Genomic DNA, 27,738 nt, shown 5'->3' with positions numbered 1-27,738 from the left:
AATAATTTAAGGAGGCTGAACTTTTTTTGCAGGAAACCAGGCCTGTTCACTACACTTGAGTGTAATGAACTAATACTATGACTCCAAAATAGGTGCTGTTACTTAAGCTCCGTAATGTCAAACAAACACACAGCGAGAACTCATGCAGACAATTTATTCTGGAGAGTGACTCTGTTAGTGTTAAGACAGAGTTAACTGTCATAACAAAGCATATATTGTGCCATGCTAAAAAGCTCTGCAGGCCAGCTGAGAGCCTTCGCTTTTCCATGACCTCATTTTGTTTGGTTTCTTCTAAGGAGGCCTGGTGTGGTTTGTTGACCTAATTTCTGCAGGGTGCGCGTCTGCTGACGGGCTGACATGCACAAACTACGACATTTATTTAAGGAGCACAGGCCTCATCCACTGGGAGCTGGGAGATGCTCCCCGTTTTCCCTTCAGGTGAGAACAAATGGGACTGGTGCCATTAATGGAGCAGCGAAAATAGAGGTTGCCGCTAATGTGTAGCTGCATGGGTGAGAAATTCCCAACTCTGTTCTCTGAGATGGTGTGAAAACCTAGAAGTGCCATTAAAAAAGAATGTTCTGGATTGGGTCAGTGCTACCTAGGGACTAAACAACACCAATTTTACAGCTTTACAGCGAGAGGAAGACCTTCAGTATAACAGATAACAAAGTGAGGTTTCTTTCACAGTAAGTTCTATGACAGCTCTAAGGTCAATAAAGGTGTATAGTAAGGCAAAGGCTGGTGTTTCAAAGGAAACTCATGAACTGTGTTAAATTTTGACAAAAACTTTACTGTGCTGTATGTAAAATATATGTCTTCTTTTGCTACTTGGGGGCAGACGAACACAACAACCTTCTAAAACTGTTCTGGTGAACATGCTAGCAATCTGTTGCCTATTTACACAACTCAACTGACAAATGTTAAGTCCAATTTTCACCCTCCATTTAGCTGTGTTTTGGTCTCCACCAACTCCTGAGGGAAATGTCTTCATTATATTCACCAGCTAGTCTCTAATTGTGTCTGTCTACTGTATGGTGCTGGGCAGGTAGTGTACAGTGGGTTTATCAGAGATTTTTCCTGAAGACAGTTACTTGCTTGTGGCTGGAAAGAAGGACTGAACCAAACACTGAAGTTGTGAACCATAAAACCTAAATAATGAACTGAATTGGCAACAAAACACTGTAGAGCTGAGGGGGAACTGCAGAGTTGATAATAATTAATTGGCACTGAATTATTAAATCATTGGCATTGTCATTTGGTTGATATTGATTACAGTTAAACTTTCTAAATGTTAAATGTCTAAAAACAAGAATCTTTCCGAAAAAAGAAAAATTGGCAGAAAATATTATTTAAATCAGAAACCAAAGACAAAATGCAGAGTTCAACTCTGAGTTAGCATTCGATGCCAGATTTTGATACTTACTGCTACAGACGTCGATTTGCACCAAAAAGTACAGGTTTAATACCAAGCTCAAAGTTCAGTATCTGCTTTTATAAAGTAAATTTATATAATATATACTCTGTACATATGTGAAAAATAGAATTTCTTCCTCTTACAAGTGTTTCTCTTAAGCCTAAGATTAAGGCTATCATAGTTCAGTTACTGTCAAATATGTCAAGGTTTATTAGAACAGCTGCAGCAGACTCCAGTCTGTTTAACAGACTTCCGCTTGTGTCTCTGAGGATCAGGTTTTCATTCTGTTTCAGGCTGCCAGCTTCGTTGCTGTAAAATTTAACTATTCTCTGCCATTTCGGACAGAGCTTCCACCTTCAGCCATCTGTCTCTGTCTCTATTCCTGTACATGCTCCGTCCTTATCTATTCCTTCCACCGTTTCTCTCGCTAATTACTCTACTCTTTCTCTCTCATCTTCTCTATTGTCTCAAATGTCTCCCTCACTGTATTCTGTTCTTCACCCTCTGCCATGTATCGGCTCAGAGATATCCCTCTTGGCTGCAGTAATCTGCATTGCTGGGCTTGAGAGGTTGTTTCCACTTCCACAGTATATAACCTTGCTCACTAGTCTCACAGGCTCAATTGCAGGGTATTGGCATCACTAGCACATAAACTCCAAACAGGCAAACCTGAGATATATTTCGGTTGGCAACAGCAATAGCAAATAACCCAGAAGGCAGGGCTTACTCTTGCAAAGCCTCCCAGAATGTGATTTGTATTTTTTTGGAATTTGAGACTTAAAAATCCTCCATTTCACATTACGAAACCTTGTGCTTGTCTCCTGCTCAGTTTGTGGGCCCTTGCACTTTCCATTTGAATGAGTGTGTAGATCAGAGTACAGGACAGGGTACAGGACAGATAGCGGAGACACACAGAGCCAGCATATCTATTCTATTGCCAGGGTGGTGATTTGCCTTCCTAATGAGGTTGCAAAGTCACCATCATTTAATTATTCATTTTGCTCTGACTCAGGAGTGCAAAGCAAATATGTATTCTTAAAGAGGAAAAGCTGCAATTAGAGCTAAAGCAAAGGTTAAAAAAAGAACACTTCATCAACTAAGAGATAGTCACAGTAAAACAAACTTATATGTACAGTAGACTAATTTACGTACTAATGTAGACTAATTTAGTAAAGCTGTAAATGTCAAACACATCACTGCCACAGAAATGCTATCAGATGGTTAAAAAAAACAGGTAGAAACGTTAGTTTACATTAAGCTGCTACTACAGCTTTATTATTATTATTATTATTATGATATTAAAATGCATATTTGCTTTTTAGATTAGCATTTTTCCACCATGGAAGTAAGGTAATATTATCTTGCAGAGGTAAACAGTTAGCCAGGCTGCTACTAGCCAAAACTGATGATCATTGCCATCTTTCTGTCTCAGATTTAAACGACCTGAAAGTAATATTTAGATGTTGATATTTTATAGTTTGACTAGCTATCCTTGGGTTAGGGATACTCAGGGCATTTTTTGTTATATTACATTTACTATATGGTAATTTCTTACACAGGTACATTATATGATATATATTTTCTCTACAACTCACTTTAACTCCTGTTAGCAGGTATGTTGCCATGTTGCCCAAAAGGTTACCTAATGTATGTTCTCAAGTCAAAATTGCCTTTTCTATTATATGATGTTGTCTTCAGATCATCATACAGTATAAATGCTGACCTCAACATCCAACATGAATGTTTTAAAATGTACTTATTAGTTTACACTAGTCTGCTACTACAGCTTTATTATTATGATGGTTTTAAAATATATCTGCTTTTGCAATATTGCCCAGATTATCCCTAACTCAGGGATAGTGATAGACAAATTAACATTATGGGCAACTTCTGATGTGAAACAGTACCCTGCGAGTTGCCTCAGCATATTGGATAGATTTTTGACCCTAGCTCTCCCTGTTGTTTGCTGCCTGCAGCATTGTCAATAAAATTGCAGAATGTATCCCTAAGTTACCCTAAGCTAAACCAAAATCAATGACAGAAGGAGGTTAATATTTTGTTAGCTAGCAAGTCCTCTATACAATGTCAAAAACTGCTTGCAATTTCATGTGATAAAATGGCATAACCACAGGTAAATTATCTACATATTGTACAATCCCAAAACATTCTCTAAGCATCCAATTACAGTTAGTTAGGAAGAATGTCAGTTCTGTCATTTGGGATCTGCAGACAGGTGCTCTGTTGGACAGCAGCTTCACTGGGATGCTCCCAGTAGGACATCAATCTTATTTCCTGCAGTGACAGTGATGCAGCCATCTGGGACAGTACCCACACCCTGTGTTGGACTTGTCATTTCCATGTCATGTGACATGTTTGTCATGGCATAAGAGACAATGTGATGTTTCAAAGATTGTGATGCTATTTCCTGAGCTGACATTCAATATTGCCTATTAAAGCATTTTTAATTATCAAATCAGCGATAAAAAGCCTGATCTATTTCCAATCTGTTTTTATTGGAACACAATGTATTATGATACTACTTTCCTTAGATTTCCAGATGATTAAGTTTTATTCTGTGCAGTTTTGCTGCTCATGTAAGCAATGTGTGTGTGTGTGTGTGTGTAAAAATATTGATAAAGTTAGGTGTTGAGAAAAGAAAATTAGACAACTATTGACTTATACTAACTTTAAAACATTAAATTTTCCTGAAATAGCTAATGACAGTTGGCCAGAGATACTTATACTTGAAACTGAACATTAAATACATCACACCTCATTAGATGCTATCTCAAGGGGAAATATGAATGAACTTGCGTGGTCTTTCAGGCCTGACAGTGAACCCCAGCCTGCTGTTTGGATGCTGCCTGACAAACAGGCAGGGGAGATAAATTAGACAGTGACAGGGACAGGTGTGTTAAAGCCGAGTGACACAGAGGCAAGAAAGTCATTTCTGCCCTGCGGCAGCCAAAGGTTTACGAGGTTTCACTGTACCGTGTATCAATCAGGGGGGTCTATTTATAGAGGACCCAGACCACTGCGAGAATACAAACACTTGACTGAAGTAGGTTACCGGCATACGCCTGCATCACCCGCAGGCACGAGGAGAAAGGAGGACGTGAGAGAAAAAGAAGGCAGTCAGGTTAAGGGTAAGGATAAGTTATGCAGAAGATGATGATGATTAATGACATTCACAGCTTCACAACAACTTTTCCAAATCTAATTTTGCATATAACTAGATTGGGAAAGTTTCACATCTCCACTGTGTGCTTACCGCTCCAACAATATGGAACATCTGCTTGAAAACCCGGTGATCAACTGATTTTTTTTTTTTTTGCTGCAAAAATGTTTTCTTTCCAATTGACAACTTTGTCTACAAAATAAGTGAGACTTAGAGAAAAAAAAAAATCCCTATACAGTTCCCCAGAGACGAAGGGGATATCTTCAACTTGCTTGTTTTGTCAAACTTCCATTTCTTCTAAGCACTTTTTTTTTCTGTTGAAGATCATGTGATATGATCAAAAGCTCAAGAAAAACTACTAAATGGACCTTGGGGTGAGATGTTTTTTTCAGCGATTGCTTCCATGGTCAATAATAAACTTTAAACCTCAGCAAAGATATTCAATTTACAATCATATAAAACTTAAAGAACAAAAAGGTTTGTCTTTTATCAGACAATTAAAGGAGCAATCCACTGATTTCAGTCCAGTTTACTCGTCACGAGGGGCACTACTAGCCTGTGAGAACAGTTTAATGTCTCCTTTGGCTCTGGAGGCTTTGTGAAATCTGAGAAAATAACCCTGATGAAGTCATAGTGATGTCATCAGGGTTATCTCAGATTAGGCTTGGAGACACAGAAACTCTCTGTTACAAACTTGGTGTGTGGAGTTTGAAAGACTTGGGGATTTCCCAACTATGTGGAAGTGTCATACTAAATCGCAGAAATACCCATTTAATCAATTAGTTAGCAGACAGAAAATTACTTAGCAGCATTTTTTTATGATTGATTGGTTATTGTTATTAGTCACAAATTATTTTAGCAAGTTTTAATGCAAGAACAGCAAAAACTACTCTGCAATAGTAGACTGAATACTTTTGGGGAAGTACTTTCACTGTTAATCGTGAAAGTATTTGCAGATTAAGTAATAATAAAAATAGCAACTCTAAATGTCATTTTTATTTAATAAATTACTTAAATTATTAACTGCTTATCTAAATCATTTACAGATTTTTTCTTAATTGACCAATTTATTAATCAACAGATTTTTTTCAGCACTAAAGAAGTGCATAAGCTCACATATGGCTTTCCCTCAGAAACAAACACAGTTACCAAGTCTGTGGAAAAACACCTGCATGTGGCCACGAATGCATCTTTAATGATGTGTAGAATGAGTTCCTTGTATAGACAAAGGGAGCCGTCTTGGTTACAGCGATGACCAGCGCACAGTCACATGCTGAGCCACTCGGCATCTCAGTTATCTGTATCCAATTGACAGGATGGAGTGTGAGTGTTATTGTCTGTCAACAGGCTACTTTAAGGTGTTTTACAAACAACATGGTTCACTGGGGTCGCCTATTCTCCAACTAATCCCTGGCTGTTAGCTGCTAATCCTTGTTTATCAGCGGACGGTGCGGGTTGTGGCCAAGTAGTGAGTAAGAGAACGCCAGGCTTACTGTTGTGTGACATAATGGAAAGTGCTTCTCAACTCATGTGAGCTACAGCTGGGTGATATTTGAGCCATTTATAGAATTGTTAGGATGCGTATTAACTGCGTTGTGCGATGACCAGTAGAAACCTGTTGTAGTGTGTTTTCTATACTGAAAAACACTTACTACAGATTTTTAAAAAACCTGCATCATTACTCAAAGTGTTGCAAACGCAAGGACAGTGCCCCCAACAGCAAAGAACTAACCCACTATTACATCCAATGCTCTGCTATTCAAATATATGCAAGATTACAAGTATGCAGAAATGTGAAACATGCTGCCTCGTGCATTTCAACAAACTCGCTATCGTCATCTCAGGGCCCATTAGTTGTAAACAATGTGTAGTATTTTCTCTCGGGCTGTCACCAGTGCTAGAGCTATGAATAAGATTAATGTCAGGGAAAGGTATCACTGTTGAATCTTTTCCTCCTCATTCTCTGGCCACCGTTTTCACAACATATTAATCAAGTGAATGACAAGAGTAGGACATGTCTGCATCTCAGCCAGCCAGCGGTCCCTGGGCGATCGCTCTTCTTCCCCTCTCCTCCTGACTGAGAGGATGCACGCTGCCTCAACTTTCCCTCTAATCCATCATTGCCTTTTCCCATTTCCACCTTAGTTCTACAAAGGCCTGCACTGTTGACCACGTGGGAAACGAGATTAAAATGTAAAGCGCCTTGCTTTACAGGAGACAGGCCTGTGTTCTAAAGCTACTGGCTAATTTGTGATTTCTCATTCAATACATTCTGCCCACTCTCAATGGAAAGCACTACACTCATCAAGGACATACACCCTAGGCCATGATATTTAAAATCTTCTCCAAAACAGAGCATCACAGTGCCTGGCGCTATTTCTCAAGGTTTAAGGGTCCTTTCAGCGATGCTTCTCACCATGGTGTCAAACTGTTGGATGTGGTATCACACTGTGCACCAATTCTCAGCAATTAAATTCAAATCAGTGAGGAGAAGCGGTGGGATTTAGATGTGACAATGAAAAGCTAAACTAACCACTACTTCATCTTAACAAGTGTGGTAAAACTATGCCTCCTGAGCAAAGAAAAAAAGTGTTTTATTGGTAAACACAAATAGACTGAGGAACACATGCAACATATTGAATTTAGAACTTCCTCATGAGGATCCATTTATGTTGACTCAGCCAAAACAGTAAGTAATCAATTTTATGGCCATTGCTTTTTGAGGGAAATAACTGTAAAATGCAGCCTCAAAGTGGTGGGATACTGTCACTTATAGCTTCAATAAGTAAAGCTATGGAAAGTTCTAGAGCATGCAAGCAGACATCGTATATACATACACTCACCAAGAACTTTATTAGGAACACCACACAACAGCGCTGCCATAAATTTACAAAGCTTGTACATTTTCATTTTTTGTTGACATTGTCAGAAAGGTGATAATTCTTCTTTGTGTTTATTATTGAGGTCATAGTGGGTGGTGCTGGTGATGTACTGGAGTGCATCATATTTAAAAGTGTTCCCTATAATTTGCCTATAATCTCCCTTATGTATGTTTATTGGGTGGGCAAAATATTAGAAAGAACACCACCACCACCCCCCACTACGACCTCGATTATGAAAGTATTTTGTAAAAGCAGAATTTATGGTAGAGCTGTTGTGTTGGATTGCATTAGATTGTACAGGTGTTCCTAATAAAGTGCTTGGTAAGTGTATATATAAGGAGAAACAACATGTCTAGATGTTGTCTAAAGCCATGTTGATCTGGTGCAGAGGAAACTACTGGCTAGAGAGACTGGAATTAAATGGCACTGCATTGTAGATTTTCCATCAAACAATGAGTACACTTCAGATGAAATATCTCCTTGTTTAACACTACAGTAACACACAAAATTATTATGTGTATACTACGATATCCGCTGACAAAGACCAAGTCTCTCTAGTATGTCTTACTGTAACTTCTGCACAAAACGCATCTGGAGAGAAAAATGGAACTTGCCAGAGCTGCAAATCCCACGCCAGTGACACTTCCTGCTTGGATGTCCAATCGTGAAGCAGAATGAAATCTGAGCATCCATATTCATACTTCCCTGTCATCATATTTCAATACTGTGCTCTGCCACTATCAGCAAAGAGACACATCTTCACTACAGTGAGTGCAGTTGGTGCCACAGAATTACTACTGCAGTGCAGACATTAAGATAATTTATATGGCAGCAGAGAAGCAATACAACAAATATCACAATCTGAGTGTTAAGACACACGTAATGTATTGGAAGGTGGTGTTTTCTTGCAGGGTTCTTATCAGATGTTGACATTGTGCCAAACTCTGTACATTCCAGTGAAAAACAAGAAGTATGAGGAGGTCAGGTAAACATCTGCAGGATGCTGTATTATTGAGCATCAACATTCACCATCTTCAAAGAGCCTATAGGCTTTAGTGTTTTTCAGGCACTGCTGGAGCACATGATGTACATGTAGAGAAATATATGTAAAATGATCATAACCAAATAAAATAACTCCTTTAAGTTACTCCACATTCAACAGCACTGCTACTGGCTCTGAATGCAGCAAACAGCACATCAGCTCAAGTCCTTAATTTATTTGTAGCTTGCTGCCCTCTCCTGGCTGTGAAGACGAGGTACAGTGATGGATTTATACCAAGAGGTGTCTATAATAAAAAAACTTAAGGTCATGAACAAATGCAAATTCTTTCAAAATGCAATAAATTCTAAATAAATAAAAATTATGATTCAACTTAGTTATATGAGTGTGATACAAAGCAAAAATGTACAATGAAAGGGTGCTTGATCCACCGTAATGAGTAAAAAGATATATATCCAAGAACTGATTAAAAAAAGAAGATAAAACTGGTTACATACAACTGTAATGTTAACACAGGCAAGTCACACAGTACATCATCATTTTCCAAAGTGGATGCAACAATTGACCCATTTGCGTGCGTCAAACACAGCAGGGATTTGTGAAACGTTCTCTCAGAGCAGACGTCTGTCCTGCGGACACACCATGAGACTTGTGTATTTCCAGAAATACCTGCATGCTCATTTTCTGGAGACTGCTCCGACATCCGGAGGCTACTATTGCCACCTGGCAGGTCTCTAGTGTGATCATGCGCATGCTGGGAGATTATTCAAGGCGACACTGGGGGACAATATTATTAGTTTACTAGTGACAATAACACCTATGACTAAAACAATATGCTAGGAGAAGATGCTTGAATCAAGATTAAATGGTAAATTATCATTACTGTGGCAACTTGTGCACTCTATATCATGGTTGTCTGTATTAAGCACAGACATTACACAAAGAAAAAACTTTAAGTGTAGCTGTGCTCAGCAGTTTGGCAATTGAAAGTTGAATTTTGTACCTCAATAAAAAAAGGAATACAATTCCATTACTGAAATGCTATTGTAAAAAAGTTATTGCCTTTCTTAGTGCAGTACACCACTGTGTTCCTGTTTCAGCTACCTGAAGCCAAATCTTAAGGTGGTATGAAAATGCTGCCTGCCCTGAGATGAAGGCAGCATGTTGATGTCAATGAGAAAGAAAGCACTGAAAGAAATGAAAGTCTAAACAAATACTCTAATTCAAATGTGGCTGACAGGAACACCTGGGTCCTGGTATGGGTCCAGCTGTGTTTGCCGGTTCGCATGTTATTAGAGGGATAGATTAAAATTACACACACACACACACACATATACACACACACACAGGAATAGGACAACCCAAGGCTAAGCATGAGAAGAAACTACACTGATTTTGTGATCTAGAAGCTGCACCTGCCCCATCGACACCAATTTAAACAATACAAAATGAGAAAAGCTTTCTCTTTTTTCACAAAAGCTGAATATGCATAATCCTGGTTTTCTTATTTATGACAAGAACAGTTGTTTTGGAGTGCTTCTGTTGTTGTTTTTACCCTGCAGAAAAAAATCTTTACTGCAGATGTCATTAAGGAATCCCTATAGAGACATTCATGACTGTTTAATAGCATCCTAAATCACACTCAAACACAACCCATTTGTCTTAATGACTGACATGCTATACCAGTGCGGGAAAGCGCCTGTCAATTATAAAAAGCTTTTAAGATAATGCTTGACATGTTGCTGAGCTATTACACAATCATGGGAACCAAGGAACTCAACAGATGAGGAGAGAAAACAGCTATCTTAATCTGCATCCAGAACTTTTACTGTGGCCAAATACATAATCAAGATAACAAAAACTGAGAAAGCGTAGCCCTCATTATCACTGCACTTAGATAAATGAAGTGCATATAGCACTAAGCAAGCCCAATTATAAAGTTCTTGTAAAAATAATGCAGTTTTACAATACACCCATATCTATAGTTTATGCGCATTAACAGCAAATTGCCTAATTATTTTACAAAATAAGCATATTATCTGATTGAAGTTCTCATAAATCATTTTTTTAATATCATAAATCTTGAAAAAAATGACCCAAATGCATCACAACATTTATACGATTTCCTAAGAAATGGAAGATAATTCATGCTCTAATGTATCTAAATGGGATGTAATGGCCTTGTCCAACGAAAGCTTAGTGTTTTCCCTCTGTATATTACTGTCTATAATGTTGCCTGTTCCAGTGTAGCTATGAATCCTGTTTTATAAGGCTATAAGGCCATTGTGAATATATAACCCTAGAAGTAATCAATATTGATCTAGGCTCAATGTGAATTCATTCACTGGAGCTGTGACTCATGGTGCAGTGCGATCTGGTCATTTTTCATTCCTGAAAAATCATAAATTCTGTTGTTCCTATAAGGTGAAAGCATTACTGATCAATACAACTTGAATACATTTTAAATAGTGTTGACAGCCAGGGTGGCTTTTGGAGGATCAGGGTAACAGCACGGTTAATGAGTATATAGTGTAACAATAAAAAAAAAAAATCTCAAATATGTGTGATTAGATTACACTCGTTCATTTTTACACTCCTCTGCAGGAACACATTGTACGTCCACTGTTACCCAGATATGTATGTGGAACTGACATTTTCTTAGTTCTGTAGCTGTGATAACAGCTTTCTCTTATTAACTAGTGACTGGTTGATTGACTTTGAGTGGAGTAAATGCTGCTGTCTCTCTGTTTTGTAATAATGAAATAAATTATGCTGTGAATATGTGACACATACATTATCAACTTGACATGCATGGTTTGCCCTGAGCAATCTGTCCATGGCATAAAATTGCCAAATCCCAGCACCAGGAAGTTGATAATCTATATATGTAAAACAGATAAGTTCTTAGGCGTTTCAAACATGTTTCCTTTGTAATAAGGCTGATATTTGACCGGTGCCAGCTTTAAAGAGTCTGACAAACATTTCCAATTTCTGCTGCACCAAATAATGTGCATTTTTTCAGACTTTAATCTTTACCTTCTTTCTTGCATATAAAAAACATTCAAATAAAATAATGCAAAACCGTTGATATACACAATAAAATGTATCTTTAGTAACTTTAATTAGTCAGGTAATCTCACTGAGATCACAATATCTTTCTTAAGAAAGATATGTGAACAAAAAAAAAAACCTAGACTAACTCAGACTAGACTAAGTAGTTAATAAGCAATTATCCCATTAGTGAGAGGGCAATTAATCACATCTGCACTCATGGAGTAAACTGCCTTGGTTGTGTGTAGCACATATCTGTAGCCTTAAACCTGGTTTTTGTACCTTTGGGATTTGGGGAGGCCCAGGTAATGATGCGCCGCACTAGACAGCAGTTGAGCAGGACTTTCTTGGAGAAGCCATGTTCTTTACGGAGGTGCTGCAGGTCCTCCCTCCACTGGGTCCTTTTGGTTGGTGTACACATGGCTGGAACCTCTCTACTGTGAAATATAGCGTCCAATTATTTGCAAAGACTGTACAAAGATACACCTAATTATTTGGGAGCTGTCTACAAGTATGAAACCTAACCCCAAAAGTGCACAGTTATGACACTGCATTCTAGAATTTGCATCATAATTCAAATGATGACCCTTAACAGCCTCTGGTAAACACTCAGACACAAATAGCTACAGCCACTGTCAAAAGTTCAGGCAATACACCTGAGAACATATGCTAATTTGGAGTGCTTTTTGCCCCCAAGTTATACACAGCCATAATGAAATGCAAGACATTTCAGCGTGCCCTTTTGGAACTGGAAAATGCTTGTCTTATATGTCCTGAGCTGTTGTTTCAAGAAGATGAGTTATTCATCCAAGCTATTCTAGGACCAGTGATGGTAAAAAATAAACACACCAAACTCATCCTGTTAATACAAACTACCTGCCTCACACGAATAGATTTTCAAATGAAGTCTGCAGGCATTCTGATTGTCTCCAGATAATCATCCAAGTATAACACACAAGACTTTATGACACCACTGAATAAAACATGATTTTGCAATACCCTACCTCTGCTAGTACTACTACACTCCTCCTGAAGGTCCCATTTCAAGAGCAGAAGTTTCAGACGTCAACAGATCGCACATCACGCACGCACGCTCTGACTGGAGGGGCTTTTGCTTTGCTTTGAAGATCGCAAATTTATAACCTTCAATGCACTGCTAACTTGACTGAAACTGGGAGGTTTAAATGCTATCAATTGTCCATCTGAGCATCATCTTACCTTGCAGGGTAAAAGACGATGCGCGTGGTCTCTGCTGCTTCCTCAGTCTGCAAGTGATCCTCAGGTTTCACAAAAGCACTTTCCCTTTCCTGAGCTGATCAACAGAGTGTGAAAGGGGGTGGGAAGAGGAAGAGGAGAACGAGGACCGCTCTGTGAGGCAGGCAGAGAGTGAGTGAATGAGTGAGAGAGAGAGAGAGAAAGAGAAAGGGAGAATTGCTGGAAGACAGGATGGCTTTTGCTTCAAATTAGAGGATGATACATGTATGTTTTCATTTGAGGATCAGAAGATGAGAGAGAGAGAGAGAGAGAATCAAAGATGCTGGTGTCTCTGAATTCACAGTGGATCCTTTTGATCAGCCTCCTTGAGCCTCTCAAGTCATGAACCCACCAATACACACACACACTTCCTCCCACAGATCACTGTATCCAACAGAAAAATCTATAGTTTCAATTTATCTACATCTTCAAAAGGTTGTAAGCAACTTTTGTGACTACTTGTTTAACTACAATTTGGCAACTATACAAACATTTTCCAAAAAAAGACAGAGTCAAAATGAGATATGGCCTTAATTATAGAAAAGGTGAATCAAAGCGGAGAGCGTGTCCTGTGGCTGACCTGTCCTCTGACCTCTGTGTGTGCTAAATTATTGTTAATTAAAGTAACAAGACAGTTATTAATGTCAGATACTTACAAGGTTATTCGCAGTTAAAATGATAAGGCTGATCTAGCTGAAGGGCAGATGCAGGCTTACTTTGTACCCCTTTAATAACTCTGTACTTAGTTGTTCAGTAGAAGATGATGCATACCACAGCATAGACATTACCACATAGACTTTACTACCCTGAATTTATTACCACAGTGTTAATGTCTTCCAGTATATGTTCGCTGTGGGATTTTGTCAGCAATCCTTTTATTTATGTTACGACATACAGTAAGTGTCATAAATGTACGTACGTGGATATGCAAATGATTTGTCCCTGGTCATCGGCAAAATGGGCTTAAGCTCCCCATTTAAATGCACATAACATTAATTACAGTGCGGTGATAGATGGCTATGCTTAAAGGGAGACAGCAATACTAAATCTAATTGCTTCCCCTGAGATGAGCAAGGCATATCCTGTACCTGAGAAGACAAAGGGGGGGCCCTGGACGGAGAGCTGGGAATAGAGCCATCCTTTCCCAGCAGGCTAAGACACACGCCTGATTGAAACAACCGAGCAGATTGGTCTCTCAGTGTTACGGTATGGTACGCGTTCTGTGGTGACACTTGTTAGGTGAGCGCATCCTGAGATACGTCCACATCCTGAGGGAGAAGTCTTGAGAGCTTTGTCCCCGATATGTTGAATAATTTATATTCCAGATGCAGGTTCATTGATATTCAAGGCCACCTTGTCGAGTACTCGTCGACTCGAAGACCAGGTAGAGTTGACTTTCGAGTCAAGACCAGGTTTAAGACCAAGTTAATACTGAGAACAAAGCAAAACATGAAAGGCAAAAAGAGAGTACCAGTAAATATACACCTATATATCCAATTTCACATTAATAATGTGCAAGAATTTATTCAACCAATGATTAAATTGAAGACAACCATTATACTGCTTCTTTAGAAAGTGTGGTTGACCAGGAATAGTCCATTCTCTACAACATATCTAAAAAGGCCTTAAAAAAATAAATAAAATTCTGGATCTAACATTCTTTTCATGACTGACGTGAATATACACGAGCAAACAAATAACTTTTTTTTTGGAGTGATTGAACCTGTGTCTACACTCAAGCATGTTGGAGCAAACAAATCACAAGCATGTAAACGGAGTACAGATATGAACGTTGGTTGGGGATGGGGTGGATTAATCTCCCCATCTAATCATTCTCAGATATGATTATCTGTCCTGCTCAGGTCAATCCATGAAAAATGAGTGAAATACAATCCACATACATTAGCTGCTGAATGTAATCTTTTAGGTGCTATATTGGTTGTGTGTATGAGATTTCATATACAGTTGCACTTGTCGTGGATACGCTTAAATCTCCATTGTTCCTCTAATACAGACACTTATTGATTGTGTCAGGAACAATTTGTTGTAATGTATTCTGAAATCAATTTAGACAGCCTGCTCATGTGGAATGGATTTATGAGAATACAGAATATGTACAGAGTTAGTATTCCACATCTGGATGAGATAAGAATCGTCCCTGTGGGCATACAATAAAAATAATAAACATGGAGGTGATTGGAGTGATGACTATAAACTTTCCCTCCCAGCTGGATACGGATACATCCTGTGGTCTTGCAAGAACAAAATGAAATGTTATAAAGCAGTGATAATAAGACGACCATCAGACCATCAACAACAATGGTACTGAGTGCAGTTGATCCATCAAACAGGTGCTCAGAAAGGATATTAAACTATAACATGAAGATTAAATAGTAAAATGAGTTGTCACATAAACCCTCCAACATGAACCCCACCTACCCAAAACAGGCAAACAGAAGTAGTGCAAAACCAGCTGAGCCTCAACGGTTCTAAGTTTGTATGTGAAGTTCTATTTCACCACTTTACGTAAATCAGCAGCATGATTGTACAGAATATAACAGTACTAGAGTTGAAACAATTAGTTGATCAATCAAGTAGCTGATTGACAGAAAATTTTGATAATCGATTAATTGCCAAAAGTCATTTTCCAAGCAAAGATAAGAGTTCCAACTTCTCAATTGTGAAGATTTTCAGCTTTTCTTTGTCTTACACTGTGTGATAGATTTTGGACTTGTCTTACACAACAAACTATCTCAAGACATCAACCTTGGTTTTACACTATTAATACTATACACAGCATAAGGGTAAAAAAAATTACACCAGCAGTCTCACTGATACCACCAAGCGAACATACACCAACTAAAGACAGACAAGACATCTATGCGCAAAAGGCTTGTTAGCAAACTCAGCAACGTTAATGCTGGGTGAAGTGAAGAAACAATTCCTGGCATCTTAGTGAGCTTTGGAGAAGCTTTGTGAAGAAGACAACTGAAGACACTATTGTCATAAAGTGACATTTCAAGTGTGTGAGTGGCTTATGAAACATGAACAGTAGTAGCAGTGGTTTTCAGATTAAACGGATGGTGTATTGGATATATGCTGCTGGGAGCAGATTAAGTGAGTGTAGCAGTACCTGAACTAGTTTGCAGGCTTACCACAATTACGATTATTGGTCCTGTTCAAGTCAATACATGAAAAATTACCAAAAGCCAATACATGCATTTGTCTATATGCAGCTGACTTTTAGGTGCTTTGCTCTTACACACACTCTTCCTCGTTTCTTTATCACAGACACCTATTGACTAAGTCAGAAGTAATTTGTTGTAATGTATTCTGAAATCAATTATGACTCATGACTTCTAGTCCTGGGTAACAAATGGTTGAGGTTATGTCACAGTAGGAAGAGAACATGTGTAAATAATAAAATTCATGATGGCTGAATTCTGTTTATCTGCTTCAGTTTCAGGGTCCTGGTGTTAAGGCCTTTACTGTCAAACACTTGAACTGAACTAGGCCGAGCCATAAGCGATACTTTTATTAGAAACACAACTCTTCCTTTATCTATAATAATAAGTCAAAATTTCTGCAGTGAAAGGGCATATTGTTTTGTTTTGGAAGGCCGCTGAAAACAACCTCAGATTGCATTACATCATTTCATCATACACGTGCAAACAAAGCAACGTTGCTCCAGCCCAAAGCCCCACAAACACAGAAGAATTCACCTTTCACTGAATAAATCAGAGAATTATCATGCCGTTTCCATTTTACCACGGTGAGATTCTAAATATGTGTGTGGATTTACATATTCAGCAAATGCTTTTGCATTAAAATGAAGTGCCCTTCAGTGTTGCAAACACATTATTAACTAACTGTCACCCCAAAACATTTTACACTGGATTTCTAACTGTGTTGTAAGCAATGTTTACGTGTATACACAATGCATTCAGATGAAGACCTTCATGTTCCTGAGCTGAATATGAAGTCTTAATCATTTTAACTCACCAGTGTGATGCTCCAACTTCTGCACTAGTATTCTATGCACATGTCAACAACTATTACAGGGCGTCAAAATACAAACTTGTATTAAAAGTGGACATTCAGGTGTAAATAATTAATAGAAATTCAATACAATTAGTTGTTAAAGTTGTCAAAACCACCAATCTAACTGGCAGAACTTCCAAAACATCGTCAGTACCTTTAAAGCCGACTGTGACTCCAGCCTATTTTCTCAGTGGTGAACACGATTTTGGAAAAACTGAAGGAATATTAACAACCTCGCTGTCTCAGTATAAAATGATTGAAGACACACATTTGCGACAACAGGCTCATTTTGAACCGAGCTCCGCATTTCCATAAAACCTTGCGAGGATAATGCAATAGCCCATTACAGAAGCCATTACCCGTAGCCAAGGAGGACGCTGCCCGGCAGTGTCAGCAACATAACATGAAATCAGCTCTTTTATTCCTTAAATGTTCTCGACCACATTACTAAGTAGAACTCATTAATTGTCTTTACAACCCGAGTGTAATGTTAATGCTCAGGGATGTGACAGTTAAGTGGAGCCTCTCATATGAGGATTCTTGCTAAAATTACACTCTAAGAATGGGAAGTCTGCAATTATAATGTGCTCACTATTATATTGTTAATACTGTATTTTCAAAGTGGACAAATGTATGAATAAAGTGTCCAAAAACAAAGCCTTATACATACCATATCTACGCTTTCTCAAATGATTGCATCATCCTAGCCCACCCCTGGTGAAACTTAAAACCCACGCGCACACACACATACACACACAAAATAGCTACAGCCTCTGCAGAACCCTGTAAAATATGCTGTCACAAGTTGGAGCCATAAACCAGAGTGTTCATTATTCTCTGTTGCAATAGCTTGAAATGAGCTTTTACTTTCAATGCCATCTTTCCTTTCCCAGCTCCAATGTCATGGTGGTCAGAAACCCCTGTGGTTCAGTGTTAGCGGGTCAATTGGTAGTCGCAGCAGGGCTGGACGGAAGACGCATTGAGCTATGTGGATCTAGGCTGGCTGTGCTGCATCTCTCTGCTTTCCTCCAACACACACACACACTCCACACATGCACACTTCTCTTCCCAATTTCTCACACACCCACTCTGACCTTGTCCGCCGATGTGGCGGCTAAAATTAGCAGAATGCATATGGGAAACAGCCCCACGGATTAAATAAACTGCAATGCAGTATTTAAAGATGGGAGATCTAAGCTCATCTTAGTGAAGTCACAGAATGTACCAGTATATCATGGATCTGTTTTCTTTCTCGTTTGAAACACGAGAGCTCCATAATGGCGTCCTTATGGAACCAGCGGTTGTTCACTTATTTACTTAAGCTGACCTGAAATCAATACAACCACCTCTTGAACCATCGCCAAGTAATCTGATAGGAGGGAGAACATACTGACCACATGAAAGCAAAGATCAGTGTCAGGTTTACAGGAAAAAAAAAAGAAGGTGGCTGCAACGTCTTAATATAACCTTGTAGTAAGAGCAGCTTCTTTTGTAGTTTTCTGTTTTTTTGACGCCCTAGAAGAACGCAAAAGGTTTACTCAGATCACAAGTATCAACAGCTTGTGTTGCAAAGGCTAATTGAAAGGTCACAAATGATGATGAAAAATGGCCCGCGATACCCACCTAATAATCTTGCTTATACAATTATGCGTCAATCACAGCGTTTGTTCATTATCATGCTTCAATTATGCACCAGTGTTAATTATTGCACGAATAAGGGTTCAGTACTTTTTAAATGGGTAATTGACAAAGCTCTTGGGAGAAGGCGACTCAGCATAATGAAAATGAATAGTGCGGACAGTCCATCAGTTCACATTTTCCCACCCTCCCTCACCCTTGCTCCCTCTTCCACTTGTTAAATGGACTGTGGCATTATGGGCCATGTAGCAGCCAAAAAGTAAAAAAAAACAAAAAAAAAAACATACAACCTTTACTGCAAATAGAGAGCTGCGTGTATAGATAAACACCACAGAGACACACGCTTTTGAACGTGCACGCTTTGAAACAGTGATGCAAAGCCTGACGCGAACCCACACACACACACACACCTTCAGACACACGCGCATCGAACCTTTTACCACTTCCCTGCCCTCTGTGGGTGTGTGTCGTTTTCCGAGTCAATGTGTTGGAATGCCTCCATAAATTATTCAGCCGCAGCGCCTGCTATCTGAAGATAACAGTGGCTCTTTATCGGTCAGCGTGTACAGAGACACTGCGCTGGTGACTATACAAGCACCTAGAGGGATTTGGGGGCACCTTCTGTGTAAGGATGCGTGTCATTGTGGCAGTGGAGCATAGAAAAGAATATAGCCTATCTGCAGGTTTATGTTGTAAGGTCACTTTCATTTTCTCTGGAGATTTGCTCATTTTTAGCTCATCAAACAAAAGGGCAATTCTTTTGCCTGTGCATAAATAATGCAGACTAAAGATCAGGAAAGTTACCTGCCATTCATATTTGTTTCAGTATTTAGGAAAATGGCAGCGCCTCAGAATAAAACTGATGTTAATCTACTCCTAAACAATCCTAAATACGCACCTTCTAAAATATAAGCCATACAGTTATTTATTTTTTTTAAATCTCAACACTGATTTTCCACAACTCCAATGATAAATCATTTTTAAGCAAATCACTGATTCCAGCTTCTAAATAGTGAATATTTCCTGGTTTTCCTTTTCTGTTTTGGATTGTTGGTTGGAATAAATAAGCAATTTAAATATGTCAGCTTAGGCCCGGGGAAATTGTAATTGCATATTGTAAAAATTGTAATTGCATTTTATAGATAAAACAAGTAAATGAGAAAATAACCGGCAGACTAATCAATGAAATTAATCGTTAGTTGCAGCTCCACCGCCAATTATATCCTCCTGACCTGGATGTCCACATCTATTTAAAATACACATTATCTGGTGTGTGTGTGTGTGTGTTTTTCCCCCTCAGGTACATTATGCAAGTCCATAACATCACTTTCTCATAGTGTTCTATATGTCTGGGCACATTCAAGTATCACACAATAAATACACACACAGACATCTGACCTGAGATGTGAGATATAACAGGCTATAACTGGTAAAAGATACACTAAGGAAGCCTAGTTTATGTCAATACAATTAAAAAAGGCAAATAAATAACACAAGAAACAGGCCTGCAGTTTAACCTTTGTGTGACAAACTTATTCTTTACTGATGAGACACCATTTTCAGTGTACAACCACTTGGTGTCAGCCTTGTACGCTCCGTGGATGCCACGACTACCATACAGCAGACACATTCTTTCCATGATTTGAGAGGTTGAATGTTAGTTGACATAACATTCAGAAAGATCTGCTCATAATTACCAAAGCCGCTGTAGATAAGCCTATTGACAGTCGTTGTTCTTCGATGCATACTGCTGTTATTTTTCCAATCTATTTCAGGTCTCCCCAAATTAACAGGATAGACTCAGGCTTGCATATGGCTCGTGTGTACGCTTTGCATGTCCTAATCTCCCATTGGAACGGCAGATATGTTTAGTATTGTGTTGTTGTGGAGTCTATAATAAGTGTTGGCAGTTCCCTGTAGGACGTGGACTTTTGGAGTGGCTAAAGGCCAAAATAGGCTTTTGAGCCCCCCCCAATGGGACGAGAAGAAAGACAGACGGACCCTCCAGTTGGCTACTCATGCCAGGCCTGCCTCCACATATGGCCTGTATGATGTTCAGCTCTGACACCATTTCATCAAGAAGTCCCATGGAAAGGCTCGTTCTAACAAGCATACGGCTGATTCGTTAATGTTAGTTTTATTACGCTTTTTACAGTGAAGAGTAATGTTGTGTGATGTGACAAAGTTCACAAACTAGAACTGAACTCAAAAGCACATAGTAATGCATTGTTTGCACTTATTATTGAAATGACAATGAGTCATGCAGGTGCAGTGATAAATACCAATGATAACCAATTTGCGCAGGTATGATTTCAAGCCCCAGGACATTCTACCTCAAAGAAACGAAAACAGAAAGAAAGCCGACAAGCAACATAAGAGCTAAACTCATTAACAGGATCTGAATGCCAAGTTGCCGACAGAACACAACATAGTGGAAAACAGCAAGATCCGTCGTATGATAAGGGAATACAACAAATTAATTCTTAATAATAAAGAAGAGAGAAAGAAGCTTTGAGACTACCATCCAATCGTTCACTTTCTATTGCTGATTATCCTAAGCATTTCCCAGCATGTACTGGAAAAACGGCTTACACACTGGCCATCGCAGGGCACTATGGTTAGCCATTGTTTACACTACAGATAAGAAAGTGATGAAAAATTAATCACATCAGATAAATATTGTCTACACGACATAATGCAGGCCTTATATAATCACTTTAGGTGTTTTATGAAAGCAATGCAATGGTGTTTCAAAAATTTCAGAGTTGCTGCCATATAAGCTAATTTAAAATTTAAAATCTGTCTACCAAAGCTTTAATTCACTCAAACTCATTTGCTGTCGGAATCACAACAAAGAACATAATTTATTATCTATAAAGATAAGAAAAAAAAAACAACAAATGAAAAGTTAATGAGTATTACAAAGTTATGAGAAACTTCAGCTTTGAAATATGTTATTTCTTTATTCTTAGACAATCTGATGTGCACTGAGAAGAATGTGGCAGCAGTGTCCTGCCAAACTATTAAAAATTCACTCCTGACAAAAGAAAATGTTCCTCAGAGGTGCTTTGTGGGAAAAGTTGTGATTTATAGAGGCAGGACTTTTTTGAAGAAACACTTGAGATTTCAGACAGAGAGGTAAGAAATGTCAGATTCTTCTCAGCTTCGGGGAATTCAGTTTATCCTCAACCTGACCTTGGCACAAAGAAAGAAAGACGCGTTTTGCGAGCTGAGGCCAAACATTGGCACCCAATTGGCATCAGCTGTTTGGCACTCTATCCAAGGAAGTCAAATGGAGTGAATCAGTGGCATAAACAAGCCTGCGGGTGGAAATATAAACATGAAAGACGGTCCACTTCTTTTAGCCTTCAGCAATCATAAACAAGCACCTTATGTTCTGCCATCCCTGCAGTTATAGCCACAGCAACAGTGCTTTGTCCCCTATATCCTCACCTCACCCGCTTTATTTCCACATCTCCTTCCCCTCATTCTTCTCTGGCCTGAGTCCCAAGACAGATGGTCCACGCGAGCAGATGCTCCCCACCCAGTCTCTCGAAGGGAAAAACAAAGGCTGGATCCAAAACAAACAAAATCTGCTGGAGGGTGCCTGAGCGACGAGAGGGGAAGTTCACACTGCAATTAATCCTGGATTTGACCAAGGACCATTTTTTAATTGACAGTTAGAGAGGAAGCTCACAGGTGGTCCAAAAAAAAAATCTACCAACAACAAACAACAAAGACCACTATCTTGATGACAAGAACTACATTTAACCTCACAGCAGTTGGTATGCCATTAAGACCAACTGATGTGCCAGATCTGACTGTGTAATAAGTCAAATTTTCCAATTGTGAATCTATTCATAGAGTGAATGTAAAGCTAGGCAAACAGACCCTGAATGTTTAATGCCAAATGTTGACAGATTCTCTTGACTTCTAAGGGGTCCAATTAAGATTTACTTCAATATTCATAATTAAAAACCTATGTTGTGAACAACATAGAATGACATCACTTCCTAGATGTCATTCCTTAAAAACAATGTGTGGTCCTATTCTAAGTACCTTTGATTTGCTTTAAAAATGTGTTTATTAAAAGGTGCAGTGTGTAGAATTTAGTGGCATCTTGTGGAACAGACTCGGCAGAAATAGAATATTCATAAGTATGTTTTCTTTTGCGTATAATCACCTGAAAATAAGAATAGTTGTGTTTTCGCTAGCTTAGAATGAGTCTTTTATATCTACATAGGGAGCGGGACCTCTTCCATGGAGCCTGCCATGTTGCACAACCATGTTTCTACAGTAGCCCAGAACGGATAAACCAAACACTGGCTCTAGAGAGGGTCTTTCACGTTTTTCGCAAGTTTCACAGCAACCGTAGGTTCTTCTACACACTTGGAAGGAGAGGGGAGGGGTATTCAGTTAATCACAATCTGCAACCTCACCGCTACATACCACTAAATCCTACAGACTGGTCCTTTAAGATGATCTTTCCTTTATACATTGTAGCTCTTTTTGCCTAATAACAAATTAAACTGCACATCTTTTGATGAAACAAAAAACAGAAAAACCTTCATGTCATGATCTAGAGCTACATACTGTCAAAAGTTTTCTCTGAAAAGCTTAAGCACACTGCTCTGCTGTCTGACAGATTTGGAACAGCTTCTTCAATCTGTACCTTTGCTTCAGTGTGATCTCAGGACTCCTGGCTGACAGATGCTGAGAAAACATTCACACTCAAGCATCCACCACCATCACATGTGGTCAGTTCATGACCCCACAACAGCTCAAAGCTGATGTCTAGGAAGAGACAACACACATCAAGACTCCTTCCATCACTTTACAAAACAAATACACAGCTTTTTACACAAACACTGCACGTTCTTCAAGTGAAACATCTCACACAGAAATGACCATGTGTGTTTATCTAGACAACTTATATATTTTATTGTCGGACCTGAAAATCTGGGCATTAATTGGTTTAGGTGTATGTGTTGATTTTTTCCCATTCCATGGTGACTTCACAGTAAGAATGTTCGATACTGTGAAACTGCAGTCACGATTAAATTCTGCATCCTGAGATCTTGATGACTAAATAATAGCATTCATAAATGCTGCAAATGGATTGTTACACTCAGTTGCATCACAGCCAAAGTACATAACTCATTGGCTCAAACATTAAAATCCTGACTCAGTATTGGTGTCCTAAATATTGATTATTTCAGAAAGGACTGTTTGTCTCCTGTCTGCATATCGTACTGTAACTGAGCTTCTAGACAGCCACAGCGTGTTTGCACATCTCCCCACTGGTCTACTTAGATTGGATATTTCTTATGTTGTTTCTTGACAGACAGTAATCTGCAAAGTTTATGAAGTAGTTCTGTTGGAAAACATTATGCACGTAGCAAGCTAAACATAAGTCAAAGTAATTAAATGCAAATCAGAGTAAATGAAGCATTGATTCAACAGCTATGAGGTAATGCCTCGTGGTAAAATTTCTGTGGTTTATGTTTTATTACTTAATGTTGTTTAGCGTTGTTTGAGGCCCTGGATATACAATACGAGGAAGTAATTAGCAATGATGATTCATACTGACACAAAGGAAAAGAGGTGATTCATCACCAAAAACCTGCGACGGACAGAGCTTTTTCTTAACTTTTTAAGTGCAAAAGACGGAGCTAGCCGTGGTGCTGAAAGTAGCTCAATCACAACAACAAACCTTACGGGGCTGCATACATCACATCTCTGAATCTGAGGAGTACGGTACAAAAGGAGAGAACTGTCTAGGGGAGCCGCCGGCAGTCACCGACAGAAGTTGCAATGGTGATCTGAGAGAGCTCCGAGGCACTGATGCAAAGAATCACTGCACCGAGGAAACGGCTCTTGGGAGGATCGACTCATGGCTGGGTGGCTGTAGCATTTTTTGTGGGCGATCGTTACAGTTTAAGATTTACCTGGAGAGGGAGCGTGATGTGGTAGCCCACTGGGGACAGAGTGGTAGGGGCTTAGAAAGAAATGAATGACAAGTTGAGAAAAGGACGCATAAAGAGAAAGAATCATGCTTGTGGGATAATTTAGTTTCTGTACATCTCTCTACAAGAATTAGTGATTACTTAGCAGTGGAAGCTACAAACAAATATTCTCCAATCTCCCCCTGACTCACCCTCTATAAACCAAATGACATTTAAGCCACCAGAATAATGAGAAGTCTGGTCAGGAAGCGAGAGATAAACTGCTGGGAATTCCAAACTTTTCAGAATCTGTATAAATCCTAGTTAACAAGCATCCAGTCTTTATAATGATCTACACTTGGGAAGGGGACAGCAGTCAATATCCTTCAATAACACCCAAAGTGTTAACACAGCAAAAAAATCTGGCCTCTAATACTGCAGGAGCCTATAAATGATCATGAAGATAATGGTCTTCACAACTAATGACTTATTCTGCTCAAAAAGTGAATTAGGTCTCGGGAGCCCATATCCATAATCTGGATTATTACAAACCCTCAAATAGCATTTGTCAAAGTCTGCACATCCTCATTAGTTTGCATAACTTTTGCTACTCAGTAGCCGTTATTTTAGCAGTGGCATACAATTTTGTTTCCCATTCTTCATGTCCTGCGTAAGGACTATTAATGGGAGATCAAAACACCTGAGACACAACAGCTCACATCCATTTAAACCCTTCAAGATATTACTCATATCCTTAACAAAAGGATAATTAGAAATCAGTTAGGTGTGCAAACAAACATTAACCTGCACCAGGGATGATGAGCAGTTAACTGTTCCTCTGGCTTTGAGAGAGGCATTGAGCAGCCTGAAGGGAAACCTATGGACTATAACTGAGTGATCAGTATTCTGGATGCCAGCCAAGAACTGTGGAGAGAACCCAGGAGAGGATTTATGCCACTGTATCCTATGGTCTTTTTTTTTTTTTTTTTTACTGATGCCTGTGTGCCCTTATACTCAATCACAAGGGGGTTCAAAAGTTGCGTGTATGCAGAGTGTAGGCTAAAGTGTCAGATAAACATGAAGTGAATTCATTATTTATTGCAAGAGGGATTTCTAAACCTTACCTAACACAATATAAGTTTAATGCCCCCATATGTTAAATCATTCAGCAGAAACAGTGATAATGAACAGTAGAAAATTGCTGCTACCCAGTTGAAATCCTAACAAACAATGGAAAAAGTGGCCAGTATATCATCAAATGAACATATTATTATCCTTTAAAAGAAGGCAAAAGTCAAGACATGACTCCACAGTTAAAGTAGTGACAAAAAAAACGTTAGAGATCTATGTTGCAGAAGCATGCAAGTCAAATGTTGGCGTAAGAAAATGTCACGCCAAACTCAATTAAAAATAGAGCAATTTAATATTGCCTTTCAACAGCTACCAATTAGAACGACGGAACTAGGCTACATGGAAACTACTAATTGACATGTCGAATGAGAATAATGACCCGTCAATCACTTCTTAACTGGCTTGAATCTTCAACTTTTTTAACTGAATTGGTGCTTTGCTACCTGCCGCCATTCACGGTGCATTGTGGTGTAACGTCGGGAAGACAGTGAAATAAGCATTTTTTAAAAGTGTTTCTTGTATTAATTGCATACAGAATTAAGGAGTGGTCCTATAAACACGCAAATTCAACTTATATTTTACCAGGCATTTCTATTTGGCCAATAAGCCAAAGGCAGGGAAATTAAATTGCTTTTTTTGCTCGGAGTTTTGCCTGACATTTTCTCTACGCGTGACCGAACAAAACAAACCCATAAAATCGGCCAAATTATCGGTGAACACGCCAAAACATGCGACCACTGTCCTACCAGCTGAAGAAACAGCAGCATCCACCCGGGCAGAAATGGTCTCCACTCTTTTTGCATCCATAGTTTTTGTGCCGAAGGTGGACTTTGTTTAAGGCGAAAGAGCTTCGCTTCGGTCACAGGAGCTGGTATCAGCGCTGACTTGTATACGGCTGGTACTAGTTGCTGCTCATTCAACTCCCAAGTTTGTATGTGAGACAGCGCTGGAAAGCTGCTCGCGCACCTGCTTACTGGCGGGAGCGAGCATAGGTGGGTGAGTGTTGGTGGTGGTGTGGTGGTGGCGGTGTGTGTGTGTGTGTGTGTGTGTGTGTGTGTGTGTGTGTGTGTGAGTGGGGAGTGACTTAAGTCACTTTCAGGGACACAAACCAGACTTAAGACCAGTTGATTGGAGACAGGTTGTGCATTTGGGACCAAAAACCGTGTCCCCAATTGGTAACACGCTGATTCTTGGGTCAGTGGTTAAGGTTAGGGTAGGGGTTAGGTTTAGGCAAGTAGTGGTTATGGTTAGTTAGCGTAAGTCTCCAGGAAATGAATGTAAGTCTACGTAAATACCCCAAAAGTGACTTAAGTAAGTAAAGTGTGTGTGGCCTCTATTTCTCTGTGTTGAACTCCTGTGGTTGCTCAGGTTTGGTGATATGATTGATAAGTATATAAAATTAAGCCTCTGCGTTATTCACATGGATGATTTCTTTTTAAACTTCATACTTATCAGGGGTTCCATTTAAAGGAACATTCCACCATTTTTTCAACTAAAAATGAGTTTACTAGACATGGGGAGTACTAATCATTGTGTAAAAAACAGTTTTATTTTTTGTGGCTTGAGGAGCTTTGTCAAGAAGGCTATAACACACACCAATCACATCATGGAGCGTTGCCCATAGCACACACTGACATGTCTTACAATCAAGAAGTATGTAAATTATGTTTCATGAGAGTTGTCACTCATCAGTGCTGGGGAATAGAACAGTGGCACACCTCAGAGAGTTTATGGTCAACCTGTGATGACACGCATCAAGACACCACTTTAAAAAAAATAGCTGTGGGTGTTTTGATACATATCAGTGTCTCCTGTTCTTGGTCTTGAAAAGCTGCAGCATTTATTAACTGACACACTGTAGTTTGACTGTACATTTACTGCCAGACTGACAACTTACTAACGACAACTAACGTTAAAAGTAAAGTTAGGCTTGCTGTCTGCTTCCCGACTCATTTTTAAAAAGACGAGAGAAAGAGAGAGAGAGAGAGAGAGAGAGAGCAGCAGTGGTCGAGCAAGCTGAAGAGTGAATGAAGAGAGGGAGCGCTGGTAGTGAGAAAGCCGGTGAATCAGATCAATAAAACGTTATTTTCTGATTGTTTCACAGCGGTTACGTTCCGGAGGACAAATAAACACGCCCACACCCCCACACACCTCCACTCGACCCTGCGGCTGAACGCTGCACCACCTGATTTGCTCTAAAT

At 39.2% G+C, this 27,738-nt stretch overlaps 1 protein-coding gene across 6 annotated transcripts in view; it reads right to left on the bottom strand.

Moving 5' to 3' along the window:
• The window catches only part of kcnip4a (potassium voltage-gated channel interacting protein 4a), a 137,254-nt gene extending 110,697 nt beyond the window's left edge, over window positions 1-26,557 (bottom strand). For 2 of the 6 annotated variants that reach the window (XR_006093488.1, XM_042401077.1), the window contains exons 1-3: window positions 26,284-26,557; window positions 12,747-12,840; window positions 11,811-11,965 (exon numbers count right to left, since the gene is read on the bottom strand). Coding sequence is in view for 3 of the 6 variants with exons in the window: in XM_042401077.1 (XP_042257011.1) it covers window positions 11,811-11,965; window positions 12,747-12,840; window positions 26,284-26,344 (310 nt within the window). In the remaining 3 variants the exon portion in view is untranslated. Of the gene's footprint in view, window positions 1-11,810; window positions 11,966-12,746; window positions 12,841-13,870; window positions 18,657-26,283 lie in introns of those variants that run through there. The other 4 variants (XM_042401078.1, XM_042401080.1, XM_042401081.1 and 1 more) reach the window with 4 other exon arrangements.
• Window positions 26,558-27,738: the final 1,181 nt, after the last annotated feature.

This window comes from Thunnus maccoyii, chromosome 22, assembly GCF_910596095.1.
Source record: "Thunnus maccoyii chromosome 22, fThuMac1.1, whole genome shotgun sequence".
NCBI lineage: Eukaryota > Metazoa > Chordata > Actinopteri > Scombriformes > Scombridae > Thunnus > Thunnus maccoyii.
Note: the sequence above shows the minus strand (reverse complement) of the source record. Positions and strands in the feature narration are given on the sequence as shown.